Source organism: Sapajus apella, unplaced genomic scaffold (assembly GCF_009761245.1).
Source record: "Sapajus apella isolate SASKATOON/1434 unplaced genomic scaffold, GSC_monkey_1.0 scaffold67, whole genome shotgun sequence".
NCBI classification, from domain to species: domain Eukaryota; kingdom Metazoa; phylum Chordata; class Mammalia; order Primates; family Cebidae; genus Sapajus; species Sapajus apella.
Genome location: NW_022437007.1, coordinates 8,240,669 through 8,264,493, shown reverse-complemented (window position 1 = coordinate 8,264,493; position 23,825 = coordinate 8,240,669). Strand labels below are relative to the sequence as shown.

The window sequence follows — 23,825 nt, the reverse complement described above, 5'->3', positions numbered from 1 at the left end:
TTTCTGTGAGTCCCACAAACAGAGATTGCCATGTCTTTGCAGCATGGTCCCCACCACACCCATGACTATTGATAATTATATTTTTTGTATACCTATCCCTCTACTATTCAATGCTTTCTAGAGGCCAGGGACCCATCTAATAATCTTTGTAGCCCCAATATTTAGCATGGTATTTCCTCTAAACACAGAGAGGACTATATGACTGTTGAGTGACGGAGAGAGAAGTCAATTCACACATACATAGTATAGTAACAAACATATTTATATACAAATATGCACATAGAGTAGGCAACCAATTAGTCATAATTATACATGTGCTGTTGAAATATCTCTATATAACCAATATTTATACTCGGGAACATTTTTTCATTTTTGTCTCTAATTGTGGCTATTCACATGAAATACAAATATAACTAATTTTCTAAAAATTTAGCTGGGTTCAGTGGTACCTGCTGGTATTTCCAGCTAGTTGGGAGGCTGAGGCAGGAGGATCCCTTGAGCCTAAGAGTTTGAGGCCGGCCTAAACAACATAATGAGATCTAGTCTTTTTTTTTTTTTTTTTTTTTTTAGGGTGAGGACAGGTTCCTGCTCTGTTGCCCAGGCTGGAGTACAGTGGCATGATCTCAGCTCACTGCAACCTCCATTTTCTGAGTTTGAATGATTGTCTTGCATCAGCCTCCCAAACAGCTAGGACCACAGGTGTATGCCAACATGCTCAACTAATTTTTGTATTTTTAGTAGAGATGGGGTTTCACCATGTTGGTCAGGCTGGTCTCGAACTCCTGACCTCAGGTGATCCACCCACCTCAGCCTCCGAAAGTGCTAGGATTTCAGGTGTGAGCCAACATGCCTGGCAGACCCTGTCTTACAAAAAAAGAAAAAAAAATGCAAGTGGCTTTTTAAAAACAAGGACACTAAACTTTATTTCGAGTAATAAATAAGACATAAGTTTTCAAACTTTATTATAATGTCAATCATCCTTCATCTTTTCATATGTTCACCCCATAGTGAGCATTTTCATTTGCTATATACATGTGGTACACCAGTTTACACAGGTTATGCAACTTGCTGTGTTTTAATTCCATAGTTTATTTATTAAACACACCCCATCGTATAAATTGTTACTTCCAGTAGTTTTGTCTTTTTAATTTTTTTTCTATTTTCTCTCTTAATATGGAAATCCTATTATCACTGGTCCTCATTGACTTAATATTAAAAATTATTCCAGTTGTCTCCCATAAAGCGTCTACAGTCAATACTCTTATTTCTCCCTCCATACACCATTTCTCCACACCACTTCAAGGCTTCTCTTCCTTAAAAACAGGCCTTAATTTATCATGCCACTTTCTTAAAACAGAGGTGATATATAAGCCACATATGCCACACACGAAACCATCAACCGCTATTATTTTCCTTAACTCATCAGGATTTTTAGTAGTATACAGTTGACCCCTGAACAACAGGGGTTCGAAATGAGTGGGTCCACTATTATGTGGAAGTTTTTTCAATCAAACTTGTATAGAAAATACAGTCCTTCAGGAATGCAAAACCCACGTATTCAGAGGGCCGACCTTTCCTATATGCTCTTCTGCAGGTCCTGCTGCTGGACTGCAGTATATGTGGATTTGGGTGTATGTGGGCGGTCCTGCAACCAATCCTCTGACTGGTTATCCCCTGAGAGATGACTTACATTTTTCATTTAAACGTAATCCATTTAATTCTGGTTTACAGGTTGGTATTTTGAGAATTTGGTTCATATGGACCTACATTGAGAAACTGATCACTGTTTAATGTAGTGTTCAAATCAGATTTTGAATCATTCCAGCAAAAGGCTACATTCAAGTGGTGTATTCGTGAAGGCAAAAATCAACTTTTGAAGTTTCTTGGCAGCCAGCCTGCTGATGGCCTCCATAAGACTGTGCATTTCTGTTCAGACTTCTACCTTTTGCAAATATGTTTTATTCTTCACAACACAGCGTTTTATAGGATTTTGTTTCTTTATTGTTTCACAAGCATAACTGTCTCTGGCTAGTTAATGTTTGCTGAGGCAGAGACTATATTAATGCTTCTACTTTATACTTAGTGGATATTCAATAAGCAAATATTCAATCTGTGACTATGGGCGAGTGAATGTTTATGTAATCTAACTGCCACACAATAAAACAGGAAGAATAATTAAACTTTAACTTTGCACCAATCTTAAAAAATTTGACGACCATAAATTCCTGTTTGCAAACTGTTTTGGGATGGAGTTATAGGCTGTAAACCATATACTTTATTGCCAAAATCATCAAATAGGGGTAAAGTGTTCATATGACTAACATATTACTTAATAATTTATACTTTTTAACAAGGTATTATTTTTATTTAGTTTTATGATGAACAGGAAAGACAGTAATTTTTTTGTTTTATATAGCAAATAATATAACAGCAAATAGAGAAAGTGATAATTTTATTCATATATAATAGTATACCTTAGAGCAAAGGTGTGAATACCATCTCTACCATTCACTTGCTCTTTAAACTTAGATAATTTTTTATATCCTCTTTCAGTCTGTAAGCTTCCTTGTAAAATAGGGAATAATAATACCTACTCCTTGAAGGACTGCTGAAAAGATTAGAGTTGTGGATAAGCAGCATAGTTCAAGGTTTGGCAAATAGCAGGAGTCAACAAATGGTGGCGTTTATTACATAGCAACTATTTGCTTGGTTTCTCTACCCAGGCTCTTGATAACTTGAGACCATCAGAAAATGAATGCAGTATAAATAGCCTGAGACACTGAGAGGCATCTTCTTCCCTCCCTTCTTTCTTCTTTCCTTCCTCACTACTTTCCTCTTTCATTTCATATCTTCTCTTTTTCTTTCTTTGGTTTCTTTGTATACTATGCAGAAAACTTGGAATAGAATTTTGGACCCTCATTTTTCCCTCTTGGGAAAGTCCTCACATTACAGACCTTGAGACAAATAACAAATATCTTAATCTTGCTAAGCTTTAAAGAGGAGTGTCACAATTTGCAGCATGATATCAAACTATTACAGTCACTTTTTTGGATGTTCTCAATACAGATAAATAGTAGGTTAACTGCAATTTGAGATTTTTTTTCCCTCAAAATATGCTAAGATAACATACAGTGCAGGCCTCATTTCCAGAGATTAACCCCAATACCTCAGCAAAAACAGTGCCTACCACAATTCCATGAAATAATTTTAGAAGCAATAAATTATGACCGGTTCCATTTACACAAATATTTTGATATCATGAACTAGCCTGCTTATTCAAACTGACAGACAGAGATAGAGAGCTACAGATAGAAAGGTCAAGAAGTAGACTATGTTTTTGAAGTTAGTACGTGGGGTTTCTGGTGAGATTTCTGGTGAGAAAGGAGTAGGGGGTTAAATCAGCTGCCATATGGGGAAACGATCTATGTCTCTTGGCAGACAGAAAGAAAAGCCTACTTGAGATTTGAATATTTATTCAAACATTTTCGAAGTCCTTGAAACAGCTAAGAGGAATAACTGCTTTGGGTGAAAAACAGTCTTCCTGCACTTAAGTTTCAAAATGCATTATGGGTAATAGAGAGTCATTTACTACTTCATAACTGTCAGTAGGATGTTGAATCAAAAGAATATTTGGTTCTACTGCAATGAGCAATTATACATGGTCTTGAGTCACATAGTTAAGAGTTTAAAAATGGCAAAAAACAAAAAACAAAAAAAACCCCACAACTGAACAGCTTCATAGATTTTTAGGCGGTAACATTTTTGTCATATTAAATTTATTTTTTAAAAAGAAGTTTCTCAAAGCTCAAAAATATGAAGAAATGGGACTAGGTAAAATGTTACATTATCCATTTAGATGAGGTGTGAGATGGGGTCAGAGAGGGTTGCCATAGTATTGGCACTTCCAGAAAACTGATTTTCTTAAACTGATTATGAATGGAGTTTATCAGCAGTTTAACCATTTATCATTTAAAATGAATGTCATCACTAATCATCAGAGAAGTGCAAATGAAAATCACGAGATAATGCAAATCATCTCACACCAGTCAGCCTGGCTATTATTAAAAAGTACAAAAATAATAGATGCTGTGGAGAAAAGGGAGCTCCTATTCAATGCTGTTGGGAATGTCAATTAGTTCAGCCATATTAAAAATGAATTTTAATCCAAGGGCTTATACATAAGTCAACATTTTAAGAAATCTGAATTATGTTATTTAAACTTTAATATTTTAAAAGAACTTTTATAAACATTATCTGCTTGGATGAAGGCAAAACATAAATGTTAGTGTCCCTGTGTATTTGTGGATAATCCTGGGAAATAGATATTTTAGTGCTGGAAGTGACTTAAATCTTCATCTGGAACCCAACCCCTTTATTTCAACCCAATAACCAAATTCCACTATATTTTAAGAATGATCCAATCCCATTATGTTTTTAAAATCCTGTTATATTTTAAGCACACAATGATAAAATAGGAAAATAATTTAACCAGGGCCATATTTCTAGTAGTTAATGATAGAAATAAAATGGAAACATCACAAGCCAGTGTTTCTGCATGGTACCTGGAGCAAATCTCTTCATTTTCCATACTAGTAATCCCAATATTGTGTATACTGAAAAATGTGTTCAGGATTTTACCTTGATGCATGAAGACCAATCTCCTCCCCTCAGAGTCTCCTGTGGGATTTTAATTACTGGGAACAAGAACATAAACCTCTGTGTACTGATAATGTAAACATGTTATTGATAAAAACTAATGAAGATACACATTTTTCTAGGCTAGAACGTATTTCTATATATACATAAAAAGAAGTATGACACTATCTAGTACTCTGAACTGGAGTTCACAGAAGACAAGTTTACTCCACAGGGGCAGGAACCTCTGGCCTCCTCCCTCATTGTCCACCTTTGCATGGATATTTGTGAAAACAAAAAGATCTCACCAATTGTTCTTAAGCCAGAGGACATCATATATGAGCATCCACCATGACCAACGTTCAGTTTCAGTGAAGTAGGCAAGTCACAACTACATAAACCCTGCTTTACAGCATTGCACAAAATTAAGGTAAGGTTTTCCCTTTGATTTAACTTAATAAAATGTTACATTTAAACAAGGATCTTTTCATAACATTTTTCTTTACATATTTTAATCTAAAAACTTCCTCCTTGATTTCTATGAAATAGTCTATATACCAATTGAAACCCTTATTCTTTTTTCTTTCCAGTAGTTTCAGTTAATGATAATTCTTGCCTCTGCCTTCACAGAATCATCCTCCTGAGACTCAGAGTTATGCTGCCTTACCTACAGTAAACACTGACTAGAATTTAACATTCATATCATTTATTCTGCTGAAAATGAAGCTGTTAGTATGACCTACATGAAGTTGGGAAGGCAGTCCTAACTTCCATTTTGTACCTTCACATGCGAATCAAATGCAATGAAATATCTTTAAGTTTAAGGACTTTGTTAAATGTTAATTTAACCATTCTTAACTGTATAGCAAAACAATGATTTTTTTTTTGTAAAAGATTATTTTTATTTGTCATTCTGACAAAAGAATCTTAGAGGGAAAATCAAGTAAGAATGAAAAACATCAATTAGTGAATTAGAAATTAATTTGAAGTCAGATTCTGCCTGTATTATAAAAGCCTGAAGAGGTAGTGTATTTAAAGACTGGCTTCTTTAAGAGTGAGGTTGTTCCATAAGAAGAGCTGGAACCTGAACGAATCTAGTACCCCAAGGGTCAAGAATTAACAAGATCAGGTGAATTTCAGAAATTGTTATTTGAAAATTCATATAACAATATGATATTAATATTTTAATATTGGAGACATATCTATACAAACATTGATGAGGTTGAAACAAGAAAAACCAACACAAAATTATTACAGTTCATTTTTAAATTTATACATTTAGAAGTCCTTTATTAATAATAGTTAGTGTTCTAAGCCCAGCACGGTGGGTCATGCCTGTAATCCCAGCACTTTGGGAGGCCAAGGTGGGTGGACCACGAGGTCAGGAGATCGAGACCTTCCTGGCCAACATGGCGAAACCCCATCTGTACTAAAAATACAAAAATCAGCTGGGCGTGGTGATATGCGCCCGTAATACCAGCTACTTGAGAGGCTGAGGCAGGAGAATCGCTTGAACCAGAGAGTTGAAGGTTGCAGTGAGCCGAGATCACACCACTGCACTCCAGCCTGGCAAAAGAGTGAGACCCCGTATCAAAATAATAACAATAATAATAATAACAATAACAACAACAACAATTAATGTTCTATTGCTACTGCTTTTTTTTTTTTTTCCTGGCAAATGCCACAATAGGTAACCAGTAAGCTAGCCTGACAGTGACATGAATATTTCTTTGGTTCTAGAAACTGTCCATATTTAAGTCATTGTGCCAACCGGAAGACTCAAAAAATTGCAACATTACTTCAGTGGCAGCAAGGCAACTATGGAAAGTAAGGGCATGGCACAAAAAAATGGCTTTCCAAAATCCCCAAAATCCTCATAGAGCACAAACTCTTCTAATTGATGCAGCAAAGTGATCTTTGTGCAATATCAAACAGGCAAGCTAGAGAAAGAAAGGTAAAGAAGAGAGGGAGGTGTTGACAATAAAAAAGGAGAGGATACGACGCAGGAAAAAGGTAAAGGGTTGGTGAGACAGTGGTTGAGCCAGACAGGAGTTTGGGAGTTGCAGGACACATTCTTTCTCTACTTGGAATGTTGATTTTGAACATTTCAAAATATAAAACCAAAACATCTCATTAGCCAAGAGCAGAATCCCTTGATCTCAGACTTGGTCAGATCCGCACCCTTTATTTTAAGCCCTCTTGGGAATGATTTTTTAAGTTACAAAAGTAATTGCTACAGAGGGCAAAGGACAACAAGGCTATAAATTATGCCACTGGACTAACTGCACGCAAAAGAAGTTGCTGGAAAGGGCATTGGCAAAATCCTCACTCTAAAAAGAACTTGATTCTGTGGCCAGAATGCACATAGTAAAAACAATAACTAAATTAGAAAGTTGCCTGTTAATGCCTATCTGTTCTAAACATCAATAGTAGAAATAGTTATTTTTGTATGACCAACACCTCTTCCTCCTCCTAAAGAAAAAAGAAAGCTTTGCTTTCAGGGGCCATTTCTCCACCAATCATAGGACAACAGTTGGGTCTCAGGATGGGCATGTAAACCAAATCTTGCCAATCAGAGTAACACGTATGCCTAATTCATACTATTGCAACTGGCTCACATATGGATACTTGGTCCAAACCAGGCCAATTACAATTCTTCCCAGAGATTTTGCACAAAAGTTTTTGTTTCTTTCAAAGATCATTTAAGTGCTAAAATCTTGCCACTGGACTTTCTCTGCCATTTTAGAAGGACAGCCTGATAGAGAATCAAATCAACTAGTAGAAAGCAAATCTGTCGAGGCAGAGGAAAATCAACAGAGAAATCTACAGAGGCAGAGAAAACTGCCAATAGAGAGTTGATGGCATCCTTTCAGATGCTAAAGTCTATGCCTAAAATTTTCAGTATCATAATCTAAACATTTCCATTTGTACTCTTAGAGTCACTAGCTGATACAGTTTGGCTGTGATGACCGAATCTCATCTTTTAGTTCCCATAATCCCCATGTGTTGTGGGAGGAAACAGGTGGAGGTAATTGAATCATTTGGGTGGTTACCCTCATGCTGTTCTCATGATAGTGAGTTCTCAGGAGATTTGATGGTTTTATAAGGTTTCCTCTTTTGCTTGGCACTTCTTCCTGCCTCCATGTGAAGAAGGATGTGTTTTCTTCTCCTTCCATCAGAATTGTAAATTTCCTGGTCCTCCCCAGCCCTGCAGAACTAAGTCAGTTAAACTTCTTTCCTTTACAAATTACCCAGTCTTGGGCAGTTCTTCGTAGCAGCATGAGAATGGCCTAATCCAGTAAAATAAAAATAGTACTGGGAATAGTGGCGTGCTGCTGTAAAGACACCCAGAAATGTAGAATCAAGTTTGGAACTGGGTAACAGGCAGAGGGTAGGACCATTTGGAGGGCTCAGAGGAAGACAGGAAAATCTGGGAAAGTTTAAAACTTCCTAGAGACATGAAGTGCTCAGAAGACAAGAAAATGTGTGAAGGTATGGAAATTCCTAAAGACGTGTTGAATGGCTTTGACCAAAATGCTGACAATGATATGGACAATGAAGTCTGGACTGAGGTGGTCTCAAATGGAGATAAGGAACTTGCGCGAAATGAATTAAGTCACTCTTGCTATGCTTTAGGAAAGAGGTTGGTGGCTTTTTGCTCCTGCCCTAGAGATCTGTGGAACTTTGAACTTGAGAAAGATTATTGAGGGTATCTGGCGGAAGACATTTCTAAGTGGCAAAGCATTCAAGAGGTGACAGAGTACAAAAGTTTGGAAAATTTGCAGGCTGACAATACAGTAGAAAAGAAAAACTCGCTTTCTGGAGAGAAATTCAAGCAATTTGTATAAGTAAGAAGGGGCCAAATGCTAATCACCAAGACAATGGGGAAAATGTCTCCAGGGAATGTCAGAGAACTTCACGGCAGCCCCTCCCATCACAGATATGGAAGACTAGGAGGTAAAAATGGTTTTATGTCTGGACCCAGAGTCCCTGTGCTGTGTACAGCCTAGGGACTTGATGCCCTGCATCCCAGCAGCTCCAGCCATAGCTAAAAGGGAACATGGTAAAACTCTGGCTGTTGCTTCAGAGAAAGCAAGACCAAGCCTTGGTGGCTTCCATATGATGTCAGTCCTGAGAGTGCACAGAAGACAAGAATTGAGGTTTGGGAATCTCCACCTAGATTTCAGAAGATGTATGGAAATGCTTATATGTCCAGGAAGAAGTCTGGTGCAGGGGTGGAGCTCTCATAGAGAACCTCTGCTAGGGTAATAAAGAAGGGGAATGAGGAGTTGAATCCCCTACACAGGCTCCCCACTGGGGCACTGCCTAGCGGAGCTGTGAGAAGAAGGCCACTGTCCTCTAGACCTCAGAATTGTAGATCCACTGACAACTTGCACACTGTGCACATGAAAAAGCTACAGAAACTCAATGCTAGGCCTTGAAAGCAGCTGAGAGCTGAGCTGTACCCTGAAAAGCCACAAGGGCAGAGCTGTCCAAGGCCATAGGAGCCCACCTCTTGCATCATCATGACCTGAAAGTGAGACATGCAGTCAAAGGGGGTCATTTCAGAGCTTAAGGATTTGACTGCCCCACTAGATTTTGGAGTTACATGGGTCCTATCGCCCCGAGGTTTAAGCAAATTTATCCCATTTGGATTGGGTGTATTTACACAATGCCTGTACCTTCATTGTATCTAGGAAGTAGCTAATTTGCTTTTGATTTTACAGGCTCATATGCATAAGGGACTTGCCTTGTCTCCAATGAGACTTTGGAGTTGGACTTTTGGGTTAATACTAGAATGAGTCAAAATTTGGAGGACTGTTGGAAAGTCATGACTGTGTTTTGATGTGTGAAGACATGAGATTTGGGATCAGGGGTGGAATGATATAATTTGGCTGTGTCCTCAACCAAATCTCATCTTGAATTGTAATTCCTATAAATTTCACATCATGAGAGGAACCAGATGGGAGGTAACTGGATCATCGGGATGGTTACCCTCATGCTATTCTCATGATGGTGACTGCAGTCTCATAAGATCTGACAGTTTTATAAGGAGTTTTTCCTTCTTTGGCTCAGTACTTCCCTTACCTGCCACCATGTGAAGAAGGATGTGTTTGCTTCCCCTTCTGTCATGATTGTAAGTTTCCTGAGGCCTCTCCAGCCCTGCAGAACTAAGTAAATTCAGCCTCTTTCCTTTATAAATTACTCAATCTCGGGCAGTTTTTTTTTCTAGACAGGGTCTCATTCTGTCACTCAGGATGGAGCACAACCTCGGTTCACTGCAACCTCTGCCTCCCAGGTTCAAGCAATTCTCCCACTTCAGCCTCCCACGTAACTGTGATTACAAGTGCACGCCACCATGCCCAGCTCATTGTTTTTGATAGACTCAGGGTTTTATGAAATTGGTTAGGCTGGTGTCGAACTGCTGATCTCTCGTCATCCATCCATCTTGGCCTCCAAAGTGCTGGGATTACAGGCATGAGCCGCTACACCTGGCCTCAGGCAGCTCTTTATAGCCCCATGAGAATGGGCAAACACACTAGCTAAGCATTCGTAGTCACTTGATAAAAGAGTCTTCAATTAACATTTCCTTATATGAATCCCTGTATCTTACAATGCAAGCCTTTACCTGTTCGGAATGTTATTTTATTAAGGCGTATTTCTAGCAGAATGGTCAGATTATTCCTAGACCTGATGTAATATTGGTCTCTCCTCTTCTCAGGTCCCAATGTAAAATTTCCCTGTTCAACTCAAAGAAAAAAGAGAAAGGCCGTCTCTCCTGTAACAGATTGGACATTTAGCTCTCTTAAGTTACTCTTTGGTTTGTCTTCAATATAAATGTTTATAGTGGCAGCAACATTTAAATGGGTCATTTTGTTTCTCCCACAGCTTATGCTCTGGGGCAAAAGATAACATATCTTTCAAATAAAAAGAATTGGGATGGTTTAAAGGTTTTCTTTGCATACCAGTACACAGGCAACCCTATTCCCACTCCTACACAGAGTGCATGTAAGAGAGCAACATGCTTTCTATTAATGCATCGAGCAGGAAAAAAAAAAAAATCAGGCAAACTCTAAGTATGAGAAAATATATACCTCTGAAGTTTTGTGTTTGAGACAAAATACCTCCAACTAAATAACAAAATTCCTTCAATAGACACTGCGTGGTTCTATCAGCATTCTCTTTCTAAAATACAGACCAGTACATGACCTTGTTCTGCAACGAAACCATTTCTTCTGATAGCATAAAAAGGGAAGTTTAAATCTCTAAGCTTAGTATTCAAAGTTCTTCACAATTTAGTCCTCTCTACCATTACACGCCCACCACTTACCACACCTCCAAGGCATCTCAGGCTCCAGAGAAAGTCAATGTTCTCAAATTATTTTCTCTATATCCAGTTTAACACTATTTGGAGTTCTCATTTCTCTATAATCCACCTGCTATTTTATTTTCAGTAACTGTTACTGAGTATCCATTAGGTACTAGTCAGCTACTGACATCCTACCTAGTCTTCAAGACCCAATATATATTACATTCCCATCTATCTCCTAGTTATGACTAATCTTTCTATACTTAGATTACTTCTTATTTAAAGCCATAGTACTATGTTTGCCTACACAACTACAACACACCCTCTTCTTCTTCCTTAAAGCTATAGTGATTTGTTTAGGTCACTGGTATGGTTTGAATGTTTGTTTGTGTCCTTGCAAAAGTCATATGTGAAATCCTAACCCCTAAGGTGATGGTATTTGAAGTGGTGTGTTTGGGAAGTGATTAGGCCGTTCGGGATCAGCACTCTTATAGAAGGGGCCTATGAGAGATTCCTCACACATTTAACAATGGGAAGACACAAAGAGAAGACAGTCGCCTTTGAACCAGGAAGACGGCCCTCCCTTGCTGTCACAGAATCTGCTGGTGTCTTGATCTTAGCCTTCCCAGCATCCAGAATTGTGAGAGATACAATTCTGTGCTTTATAAGCCACCCAGTTTACGGTTTGTTATAGCAGTCTACAGAGGGTGAGGCAGTAACCACCATGCTGGTGCTTCAGCACAGCTGGGCCACTAAAGCAAGTTCTGGGGATGTGTAATTCTTCCCCTTCCCCTTGCCAGCACCTGAGGTAGGCATACCACAGAAGGGAACCATGGCATCATTCACAACACTGGGCAAATGTTCTTTTCTGCCCTTATAGTAGGGTTCCCACAACATATCTTAAAGAGGTTCTGAATTTTTTGTTTGGTTATCCTGTCTTTTTCCTGCCATCATGAATAAGACTGAAATTGTCAGTTACTGTCCAAAACCCAGTTACTTATTCTCAGGCCAGTGTTGCGGGTTCAGGATGGGGAGAATGATGTCTTTGTATCTCTCAGGGCTAAAATTTAAGATTGCTTATGCTAAATATGGACTAGTAGTGCCTTTCATTTTCCTCAGTCCTTTTAAGGGGCTAATGAAAGCATTCTGCTTAGAAAATAAATTCTTATGTTGTACTTACTGGTCACTAAAGTCATTATCGCCAAATAAACAATACTGCAATACTGCCTTTATTTCATTTCTGTGGTCATGCAACTAAGGAATATTTTATTGTTTTCATAAAATAACATTTCCTTAAATTTTATCATCCGCAGCTTGCACTGGCATTGTAACATTGATACAAGAGATCTATAATATCCTTGAGAACTATACTAGAGTGAAACACAGAAAATGAGTGTTTGAGTTTTTGAGGTCTGCATGGAAGGGTTAATCTATCCACCCCCATCTCTCCATAATAAATGAATAACAATTACTTAGAGACTGTTGATGGTAAAGATACACAGTTGTGGTATAAATTAGAAAATGAACAAAAAGTAGTCTAAACATAATTAGTTACAGTAGTGACGATGCTCTATTTGTTGCATACTAGGATTCATAGCATTTTATCTTAATTGTTTATATATTTGTCTGCCTCTTGACTCAGACTATGAGCTACTTGAGGACATGAACAATCTCCTACTTACTGCTGACTTCTAAATTACCCACCACACTTACTGTGGTAGGTTATACTTACTACACTTATACAACCTAAAACTTTATGTCCAGTCTAACTAACTTCCAAGAATAAAGGAGAAATAAAGAAAATTCAGTTGTTATACTTACTGTGGCAGATAATTAGAAGATAAATGTTTGTTGACTATAAGAGTAAATGAATGAGCAAATAGTAAAGTCACATTTATTTTGTTATAAACAGAAGGAAGAAGAAAAAATGTCTAAACATTTTTTCATTATAAAGAAAAACTTAATAATTTTGACCATCTGAAATTCTAAATATTTAAAAAGTCTGTTTATTTCATTTAACAGATGTAGCATTCCTATATCTCATTACCCTTTTTCCTGATTGGACCAGTTACAATAATTGTTCTAAAAGGAAGAGGTGTTTTGGTGAAGATGAAGCACATTTTAAATTGGACAGACTGATTAATCCATCCTTTTTCAAATGCTGTCTCTCATCATCTTTCTCTTTGTAAAATTGTATATATAATATGTATATTATTTATTTCAGAAGAGGAATAAACAGAAAAAAAATCAGTAAGAAGCTTTCCACTAAAAATGTGCCCTCCTGCTCTGGGTGCAGTAGCTCACATGTATAATCTGAGCACTTTGAAAGGCTCAGGCAGCAAGATCACTTGGGCCAAGAGTTAAAGGTCAGCCTGGACCATATAGCAAGACCTTGTTCCTACAAAAATGAAAATAAAAATAGCCAGGCATGGTGATGTGTACCTGGAGGCAGGTTCATCAAAAGGCTTAGGTGGGAGGATCACCCAAGACCAGGACTTGAAGCTGCAGTGAGCCAAGACCACACTACTATAGTCCAACCTCGCCAACAGGGCAAGACCTTGCCTCTACAAAAAGTGTCTACCTAGGGATACCGTGTCCATGACATCAGAAGCTTTCAAGGAGACGTCATCAATAAATAATAAGCTATGACTGTATAAAGCAGAGGACCAGAAGCCCACTGATAACTCATCCATGACATTCCCATGGTGTATATGTGCCATATTTTCTTTATCCAGTCTATCGATGGGCATTTGGATTGGTTTTCTCAGCATAGTGTCATGCTGTCTTAGAAGCTAGCATTTAGTTAGTTAAATTGTTCTCAGTTATGTATTTGGGATAGGGAAACATTGATTGGTTTTAGATATTTTTAAGTTATGTATGCACTTCTAAGGTACTCATTAAAAAACATAAACTGATGTACAGTCTAAATCAGTCAAAAGAAAAATGGAATGAGAAGAAGACAAGCTAAATGAATGCAAAAAAGGAAACTGAAGCAACAGGAAAATGAGTACAAAATAATTAATAGAATAGAATCCAAAATATCCATACAAACAATCGATGTACTAGATTAAATTCCACAGTGAAATATGAAGATTTCTTTGGAATTTTTTTTTAATGCCACTCATGTTCCTTTCTAGAAAGACAACTATAACATACACAGACACACACACTAACATGACTGTACACATACAAACAAGGAAAGAAGAAAGTTGAAAGGAAAATAATGGAAAGAAGCTAGACAAAAAAAAAGAATAATCAAAATTACTTGATGTTGCTAAATTAACATTAGGCATAATACACTTTGAGGCTAAAACAAAAAATTAGTAACAACAAAGAATATTACATTTTTGAACTTGTATGCATCAACTACCATAATTTTAAATGATATAAAGCTTTCAACAGACCAACAAGGTGAAATTTGTAAATATATGTATCCTCTATTAAAATAATTTAATGCAACTCTCAGAAATTAATATATAACCTAGAAAATATCAGAAAGGCACAGATGCTGTGCACAACTGAAATTGATGTAACAGACATATACATAAGCTACTGCAAGAACATGCACTCTTTGAAAAATGAATATTTGAAAAAACTAAATATTTTAAAATATTAAAAACATATATACAAAAATTTAAAAATTGCTTCTATATAATCTATGCTGTAAGAGAAGAATACAATAGATATTATGAAAATCTTAAATTGGAGAAAAATTAAAATACTACATTATGAAAATTGGCAGGGCACATAGAAAACAGAGAGTCTGCAAAGAAATTGTTAAGTTTACATGAACAATTTAAAAATAAAAGAATTAAAATTACATTCAACTTCAGAAGTTAGAAATACTTCATAACAGAAGAGAACAAAGTATATAAAGAATATAAGGAAATAAATTTAAAAATACATATATAGAGAGAGAAGCTAGACATGTGGAGAAAGAGTTGTGCTTTGTGGGAAAGTATCAATAATTTCTGCTGTGAATAATTCCTTCCTGGCTATTTAATTCCAATTCTATCAGAGCTCAGCATCTTTCATTGCCGTTGAACTGTTTTACAACTCAGTAAGGTATAAATGATTTATATCAAATAAAAAATAATTATCATCTACAGACATATAAATAAACTATGCCCTGTGGAAGTTTAATTGACTTCTCCCTCTGACTTTGGAAGAGGCCAGTTTTGCCTCCATTTGCACATTTATTTCTATATTCCCAATCTAAAACTGGCTGTTTTTTGAATTGTCATTAAACTGGTTTTAACATCTGACTGTCCCCTTTGTTAATAAGTTAAATAAAATTAGTTGTTTACTTAATATATAGGAGAAGTCATAATTTTTATTCTTTAATAGTCATTAACAGAGCCAAAATTTGTTTTCTTTGAAAGAACAATGAATAAACTGAATCATTGGCAAAACTAAGTGAGAAAAGAGAAAAGCAAAGCAAAATAAAGAGGAATGAACACAAAACAATATTAGCAATAAAACAAAAGACACAGTTAGAGATGCAGCAGAAATTAAAATATATTCAGGACGTTTTGTGAAAACCGTAATAACAATAAAACTTAAAACTTCAAAAAAATGCCTAGAAACCATAAAATGAATAACAGACTTTAAAAGTAGAAATCATAAATGGATGCTAAAAAAAATTGGGTGACAGATTGTCACAGAACAAGATTTGCATGTTTTAAAAGTATACCCCCATAAATCATGTTGATTATAGTGTAGAACAACAAAGCACATTCACAACAGAGAAATCTGGTGGATAGTCATCAAACTCATGTCACTGATAATACAAGAAAGTGACATTAAAAGCAATTGAAAAATACTTATCACAAAGAGCATTCTGGCCAATATATTTAAGCAGGATCTCATTATGAAGAAATATTCAGATGAATTAATATTGAGAGTCTGTAGAACAAATGGTCTGGAATTGTTCAAAATATCAATGTCATGAAAGCTAGGAAAAGGCAAGGAGCCCCTACAGACTAGAGTAGATGAAAGAGTTACAATAACCAAATGCAACATAAAATTTATAATTTTTTATTAGATCAAAAAATGAAAAGAAATGATGAAAAAATATTTGCGGATGATGAAAAACACTGGGTAAGAGTTTCATATTAATGTTAAATTTATTTCACATGACACTGGTACTGACGTTCCTTGGGAAATATCCTTGTTCTTAAACAATACACAGTGGGTACAAAGTGTCATAATGTTGGCAACTTACTTTTAAATCCAAAAGAAAAGAATAATAAAGGAATTTTCCCTAAGGGGAAAATGCCTGTTGGCAAAATAAAAATGAAAAAAGTACTTCAAATGATAAAGAAAATTGAAAGGAAAGAAAACAAAACAAAACATAAACCTTGAAAACCTTTTAGACCCAATGGCCACAGACAGAACAATTTCAACAAGAGAGTTAAGAATGACAGAATTTGGTTATAATACATAGAATAAAATATATATTTATTAATTTTTACTAATAGAAATGACAAAAGGAGGAAATGAAAAAAGGAAGGACAGACAAATCTTCTTTGCTGAAGAATTCCAAATAATATATGCATACACCTTTTAAGAGGTGGAGCTTAATCAGATCTCCTTGAGTGTGGGCTGGAGTTAGCTACATACTTCCAAATAACAGAATATGAAACGAAAATACATTACCTCACCAGAGCAGAAGCCCAGCAGAGACCACCTAAGTGATCAAAGCTAACATCATCACTTATGAGTAAGGCTGATTGTATGTACTTCCTGATTAGGTAAGGGCATATCACCTATTTGTAATTCTTCCCCAAGACATATAATCTCATTGTAAGCATGATGATACATGTGAACAACCTAAACTGGGGAGCCATTCTACAAAATACCTAACAATTTTACCTTTTAAAAATATTATTCTTTAAAATCATCTAGCTTTATTTATTGTTCAAAACTGTCTAGTCATGAGACACAAGGAAAGAGAAATAGTCACAGATTGCAGAAGACTAACAAGACATTACAACTAAATGCAATGAGTTTATTCTGAAGAAGATCCTGAAACAGAAAAAGTCATAAACTGGAAAAACTATCGACATCAAATAAGACTTGGAGTTTAGCTAATAATACTGTATGAATGTTGATTTCTTAAGCTATGCAAATATGCCAAAGTTATGTAGAATGTTAACATCGGAGGAACCTGTGTTAAAAGTATGCAAAAACTCTCCGTACTATCTTTACAACATCCTACAAATCTAAAGTTATTCCAAATGTTAAAGTTTAAGTTAAAAAAAAAAGCAGGAAGAAGACAAAGATACATACTAATTCAATCAACAACATAATGAGATAGAGAAGAAACAGTAAAAGACTCCAAAGAAAAAAAAATCTTTCTTTTCACAAACCATATCATCTTTTGCATAAATAAAATATAATTTCCAGAGCAACAGTCAAAAAAATGAAAAAGCTTGCTAAGTTTTCTAGATATAAGATCAATACTACAAAATTGATTTCCTTTCTAAACACCAGCAATATACAGTTAGAAAATGTAGTGTCAAAGAAAGATTTTAGCATTAGCCTATATGAAATCTAGAAGTAACTCTAAATAAAGAATGTGCAATATTATTATGAACAAAATTTTAAAACCATATAGACATTAAAGAAGACTCCAATAAATGGAGCAATGTAAATGAAGCTCTCAAGGACAGTCACTATTACTGTGATGTCAATTCTCTTCATGATCTGTATATTCAATGTTTTACAATAAAAATGACAACAGTAGTTTTCAAGGATCTTTACAACCTATTTCTCAAGGTTGAAAAGGTTGAAAACAGTAACTTTCAATGAACTCTACAACCTATTTTTATATTAATAAGCAAACAGACAGAATGTTTCAAAATGAGAATAAAATAAGGTGAGACTTGCTTATCACAAAGTTTCCATAATGCTACAGCAGTTAAGACAGTGCCATTCAATTAAGAAAAACAAAACTGACCAAAGTAACAGAAGAAACAGAGCAGACTACATACAGAAACCTCATGTGCGAGCTAGCTGACTTTGCACTTCATTGGGGAAAAAAATGACTGTTCAGTAAATGACGTTGGCACACTATTGGATACCCTCCTGAAAAACTTCATACCGCAAACATAAATAAATTCCAGATAAATAATGGAAAATTAAAGGCAAGATTTAAATAGTCAAGCAGATCAATACAAAATGGGTAAAAGACATGAGCAGGCATGATAAAAAGGTAATATGAATGGGCAATAAGAAATACAAAAATTTCTCAACCTTATTAGTAATCAGAAAAACAAAATACAACCAATAATGAGGTACAATTTCACCCATATTACCAATTTTTTTTTTTTTTTAAAGATCAGAAGTTGGTGAGAACACAGTGCAACGAAAATTTTTTGTGTCTTGTTGGGAAACCTATAAACTGGTCACTTTAAAAAAACAATTTAGCTCTACCTAGTAAAGTTGAAAGTATAAATATCTTAAGACACTGAAAACATTCTCAGAAACAGTCTCAACGTTTTCTTGCATTTTTGCACAAGAACTGGAAACATGTCAGATGTTCATCAAAGTAGAAAACACAAAAAAGGTTATTTATTGTACATCAAAGACAATACATGATTTAATAAGCTATCTGCCTGAATGCGAACTAATTTTAAAGCATATTTTTTTTTAGTTTTGCTTGTTTTGAAATATTAAACCATAAAAGAAAACACATAGTACTGTTCCATTGATACATATTTCAAAATGGGCAAGGAATTAACTATTTTTGAAAGATCACACATAGAGAAATAGGCACTTCTGGTAAAATTATAGAGAAAATCAGGAGAATGAGTAACAAAATTTAGGACAAGGATTATATCCACAGTGACAAGAAGAAGGTGACAAGAAGGCGTAATCAGGGAGGAATACAGGTAGCAGGTGTCACGTGGCTCTCTTGGTGTTGATCTGAGGGAACTGGAACTTAGGAGAAAGCACAAGAAAGTGCTAATAATACTCCAGTGACTGCTACTTTTGTCATGAAGTCCTTTGTCTCCAACCCAGAAGCCTACTGTCTTCCATTAGCATCCAGGAAACTGGTAGAATTGCTTACTACTTTGCAAGTAGGGAAAATCTTACACCTCTTGTAATTTTTGACAAGATTATTAAACCTTATTTATTAAAAAAAAAAAAAAAAAGACAAGAGGTTCAGCACAGCATGATGAAAAACCGCCTAAATAGGTGTTAGGAAAAATGGGTTTAGCATTTTTTTAGGTACAAAATCTGAATGAGATATATGGCATCTGCTTTTACTCCTCTGGTCGTTTTCTAAAGATAATCAGGGTAGCTTCTAGTTATCAAAATCTAAAATTACAGACGTAAGGAAAAAAGTAACATGAAATGCACAGTCACAGAAAGAACAAATGTGAAGAATATGTATAACTATGTGATGCTAAAGATACAAACTGTGATGACAGCAAGTACAAAGTTTATTTCATTTGTACTGAAATATTTATCTGTAATATACCATAAGATGAAAATTCTCTTTTAACTTGTATATCAAAGAGAAAATAAAAAAATCCAATGAAGAGGTTCAAGTAAAATATTTTCATGTTATACAAATGTCATTGAAGTGAAAAATCTTCAGTAAGACCACCCAACCTTGACAAGTGTATTCATATGGGATTTACAGAGTCATATTTGTATGACATACAGTAGGTGGTCTTTTGCGTGGGTGGAATACTCCAGCTAACTTTGGTTCATGAATGCTTCTTGGATAATTATGATAAATTCCTACCTGGCAAGGCATAACATTAGCCTAAATTTCTAATTCTGCTTTCTGAACTATATTTCTTCTTGATGTAATATTTAAACTTCTTAGTCCTATGCATGCACATGTATCCAGGTAATATGTACCCGGGAAAGAGCTTTTTCTTTTAGTAGCTTATCATTTATTTTATTGATTTGCCAATGAGGAAGGTCAAATATAAGATTTTTAGCACTAACTGCAACTTACGTTTTCTAGCACAACTACCTTCCTTTACGTAGCTTTGTATTCTCTATTCCTTATTTTAAATGGTTTTATTATATATACTTTTTACCATAAATTATATTAAATCATTTTAGAGGTAGGTAGAAAATAATGACTATGTATGCACATGTATGTGACTTCTGATTTTAAATAAAGACTTCAAATAAAACATAGCTTAAATAAGGTTAGAAATTTCTTCAGAAAAATTTTCATCAGAAAAATAAAGCAGAAGATGTCATTTAAAATCAGATCACCAAAATAAGACTTTAATAGTTGTTAAATTGTTGAAATTTCAAGTATGGTAACTTACTTGCATATGTCACCTTCTGGGTCTTCAAGCCCAAATCTTTCATCAAATGTAAGTTGTATCCATACGTTTTCCTCTGCTGCCACTAATCTCCATACCAAAACCATATTTCTTGGATAAGCACGAGGAAACCTTGGGCTGTGAATACTTCCATTAGTAGACACAGTAATAATTCTCTCATGCTGAGGATCTTGTACTCCTAAAGCAAAAATACAGACACAGACATGCATTTAGAGAACAGATTTCAAAAATTATACTTGTCAAAATAAGTGTTTATTATTTGCATTTTACCTCAGACAAGTGCTGAGTCTGTTTTATTTGATACACACCAAATAGCACTCTTTCCAGAATTGATCCAGAAAAAGGAATATTTTATCATTATTGAATAAAAATGTTTTATATTTACACATGAAAAACAGCAAATTACTTTTAGAATTATTGAAATGTCAACTACTAAATCTTTTGGAGTCCTAAGATCACAATAAAGCTGAGTTAAGATTCAAATTTCTGAGAAGGTATCAAATATGAGACCTTTTAGAATAAAAATAAACTAGATATAATTTTATTTTTAAAAATACAAATAATGAATTAAATTCCCTAACTTAAAAATAAGAGCTGCAGAGCTAGTCAACTAATTATTCAAAGATTTGCATTAATTTTATATATGGCAAAATAAGAGGAGTTTTAAGATAGTTGAGGAAAATGAAATGTGAAGAGAAGAGAGGCAGAAGTGGATTAGTAGAAAAGGCCGTCTTCAGCATTTCTCACTGATCTTTGGAATGTCAATCAGCATACCATACCACACACCATTTATGTCTTCTAACCTCTTTTTATTACTACTGCTGTAGAAACTGAGCTGGCAGACAATTCTTAGTAATAGCTCATTATATGGACTCATAACTTCCAGGGGGAAAAAAAGGCATGCAATATGAGTTCAGAGCTTCCCATGAACTAGAATTACTCATTAACCTCAAATCTTAAATGATTCTGAAAAGTAAAACAAGGTCAAAATAATGGTGTCAATTTCTTGTTATAAGGGAACCATTAGCACTAAATGAAAATATTAAAACATACAAATATAAAGAAATGTTGTAAGGCTTCTCAGTGCATGAATATACAAATATGAATTCTAAATTTCCACGGGGAGAGTGTAGTACAAAATGGCTTCCAAGTTTACTAGGCATGGAATCTTTTCACATTTATGAAATGCTAAAAGATACTGTTAATAATATCTCTCTTCCTTTTTATTAGAATGTTGGGGAGAGAATTGAGGGAAAGGACAAGGTGGCACTGTTGAGAAAAGAAGTGTTCTTATACTCCACCAGCTGAGATTTAGCTATGAGATGAAACCCACAATTGACAGTTATGAAATAAGCAGTCATTGAACCACACCAAAGAAATATAAGAACTAGGTTAGTTATAGACTCCAGGCCATAAACATCAATTTAAGGATGCTAAATTCCAATGAGAAAAAAAATTAAATATCCCTTATTGAATTTCTAATACTTTTTTTTTTTTTAAAGAAAAACACTTAGACTGGACCTTGAACACATGATGTGCATGGCAGGATATCTGACAATTTCATAGTGCAACTTTTATATACTCATAATATCAGAACAACAGTCTTTAGCAATGCCTCATTGGTTTTCATAATTTGGAGATACACTGCACAAAACTGAACATTATATTTGCAGTAAGATCATGGAGAGATTACCATTACTTTATAAGCACTATTATTCATTCATTTGCCCCTTAACATCCCCTTTCTTTTATATATTTGATTACTCTCCAAAACAGGATAAATCTCATTGTTTTCGCTGCCTTTGGATATGTCCCATCCAGTTGTGTAACAGAGTTACTAGGGCCTATCAAATCATGACATTTTAGATTAAACCCTCATGCCAAACCCTGTCCTGCCTTGCCCTGCCCTGCAGGTGCTGGGAACACCCTCGTGGGGCCTCATATCTGGCCAGTGCCAGGGGAGCCCCTCCACCACTCCCCAGGGCTCCTTTGTTACAAATCTAAAAGGTTTTAGAACCCCCCCAAAAATACATTTTTCTTCTTTCCTCCTTTTGTCTTTCTAGTTTTCTGCCATTTCCTCTTCTCCATTTCCTTCATTTCCAAAAACCTAAAACTCTTTCTACCAACCAATTCTCTGTCTCTCAACTCAATATCTTAAAGTCTGTGTCTTCTTTTCTTCCTACCAATGATCTCATTTTCTTTATGAAAGGCAGAATTCAAAAATGATCTCCAAGTATCCCTCATCCTTTCATAATCCTCTCCTTGAGTGTGTGAAATCTAATGGGATATTACTCCCACGATTAGGTTAGTTGACTTTGAGTTAATCATATTTGGATGCGTCTAACTTTATCAAGTGAGCTGAAAAGGTAAGCTGGGTCCTTCTTAAACCCAGAGAAACTTCAAAGTATGAGAGAGATTTCAACAGGAGGGTGACTCCTTATTGCCGGCTTTGAAAATGCAGGAAGCCATGTGCCAATGGATGTGGGAAGCCTCTAGAAGCTAAGAACAGTCTAAGGATGATAGCCAGCAAGGAAATGAAAACCTCAGTTCTAAAAGATCAAGGACCACGATCAGTTTGGAAGCAGACGGTTCTCCTCAGCCTCCAGAAAGGAGTCTAGTGGACACCTTTATCTGAACCTTTTAAGACCCTTAACAAGAATCCAGTCACAAAGTGCCTGGAATTCTAACTGACAGAACTGAGATTTGATAAAGGGTACTTTAAGCTGCTAAATTTGTAGAAATTTCTTACATAATATTAGAAAACTAATACACCTCCTATTGGACACAAGGCTGTTTGAATTCTGGGTATTTCCTTTTGCTCAGAATTGTCAGCACTCATTACAGTAACTGCAGCTACTTTTCATTTAGTATTTATGTTAATCAAAATATGTTAATATTATTTCACATTAATAAAATACAATTTAAGAATATTGTTCTAGGAAACGTCCGAAAAGATACAACGTCAAGGGTCATGTATTAGTTAGACTAAGATTAAAAGTTAAAGAACAACCTGTTTAATCCTAAACTACCCTGAATAATTGTAACATTTTATGTATGAGATATAATTAAATAACTGAATGCCACCATTATTCTCAGTGCTTAAATTTTTCCTTAGCAGTAAGCACCCTATACAGAACATGTTTCTTCTTAATAGATGCAAATATTTGATATTGCTATTGGCTGCAATTTTATATATATATATAAATATATATATTTATTTATATATAAATATATAATTATATATATAATTATTACAATATAAATATATATAATTATATATATATTTATATAATATATAATACATATATAATTATATATTATATATAAATATATAATTATATATATATAAAATAAACAACACCTTTTCTATGAATATTATTTAGCAGTAGTACATATCCTAAGAATATAGAAGGAGCTATAAAGTTAGATGAATTCTCCACATAGACAAATTTTATTAAGACAATAATGCTTAGCCCAGGCACTGTGGCTCATGTCTGTAATCCCAGCATTTTGGGAGACCGAGGCAGGTGGGTCCCTTAAGCTCAGGAGTTTGAGACCAC

At 35.1% G+C, this 23,825-nt stretch overlaps 1 protein-coding gene across 4 annotated transcripts in view; it reads right to left on the bottom strand.

Annotated features, from left to right (window-relative positions):
• The window catches only part of PDGFC (platelet derived growth factor C), a 212,326-nt gene that overhangs the window by 70,075 nt on the left and 118,426 nt on the right, over window positions 1–23,825 (bottom strand). For all 4 annotated transcript variants that reach the window (XM_032248586.1, XM_032248585.1, XM_032248587.1 and 1 more), the window contains one exon: window positions 20,248–20,443. In XM_032248586.1, the coding sequence (XP_032104477.1) occupies window positions 20,248–20,443 (196 nt within the window). The remainder of the gene's footprint in view (window positions 1–20,247; window positions 20,444–23,825) is intronic.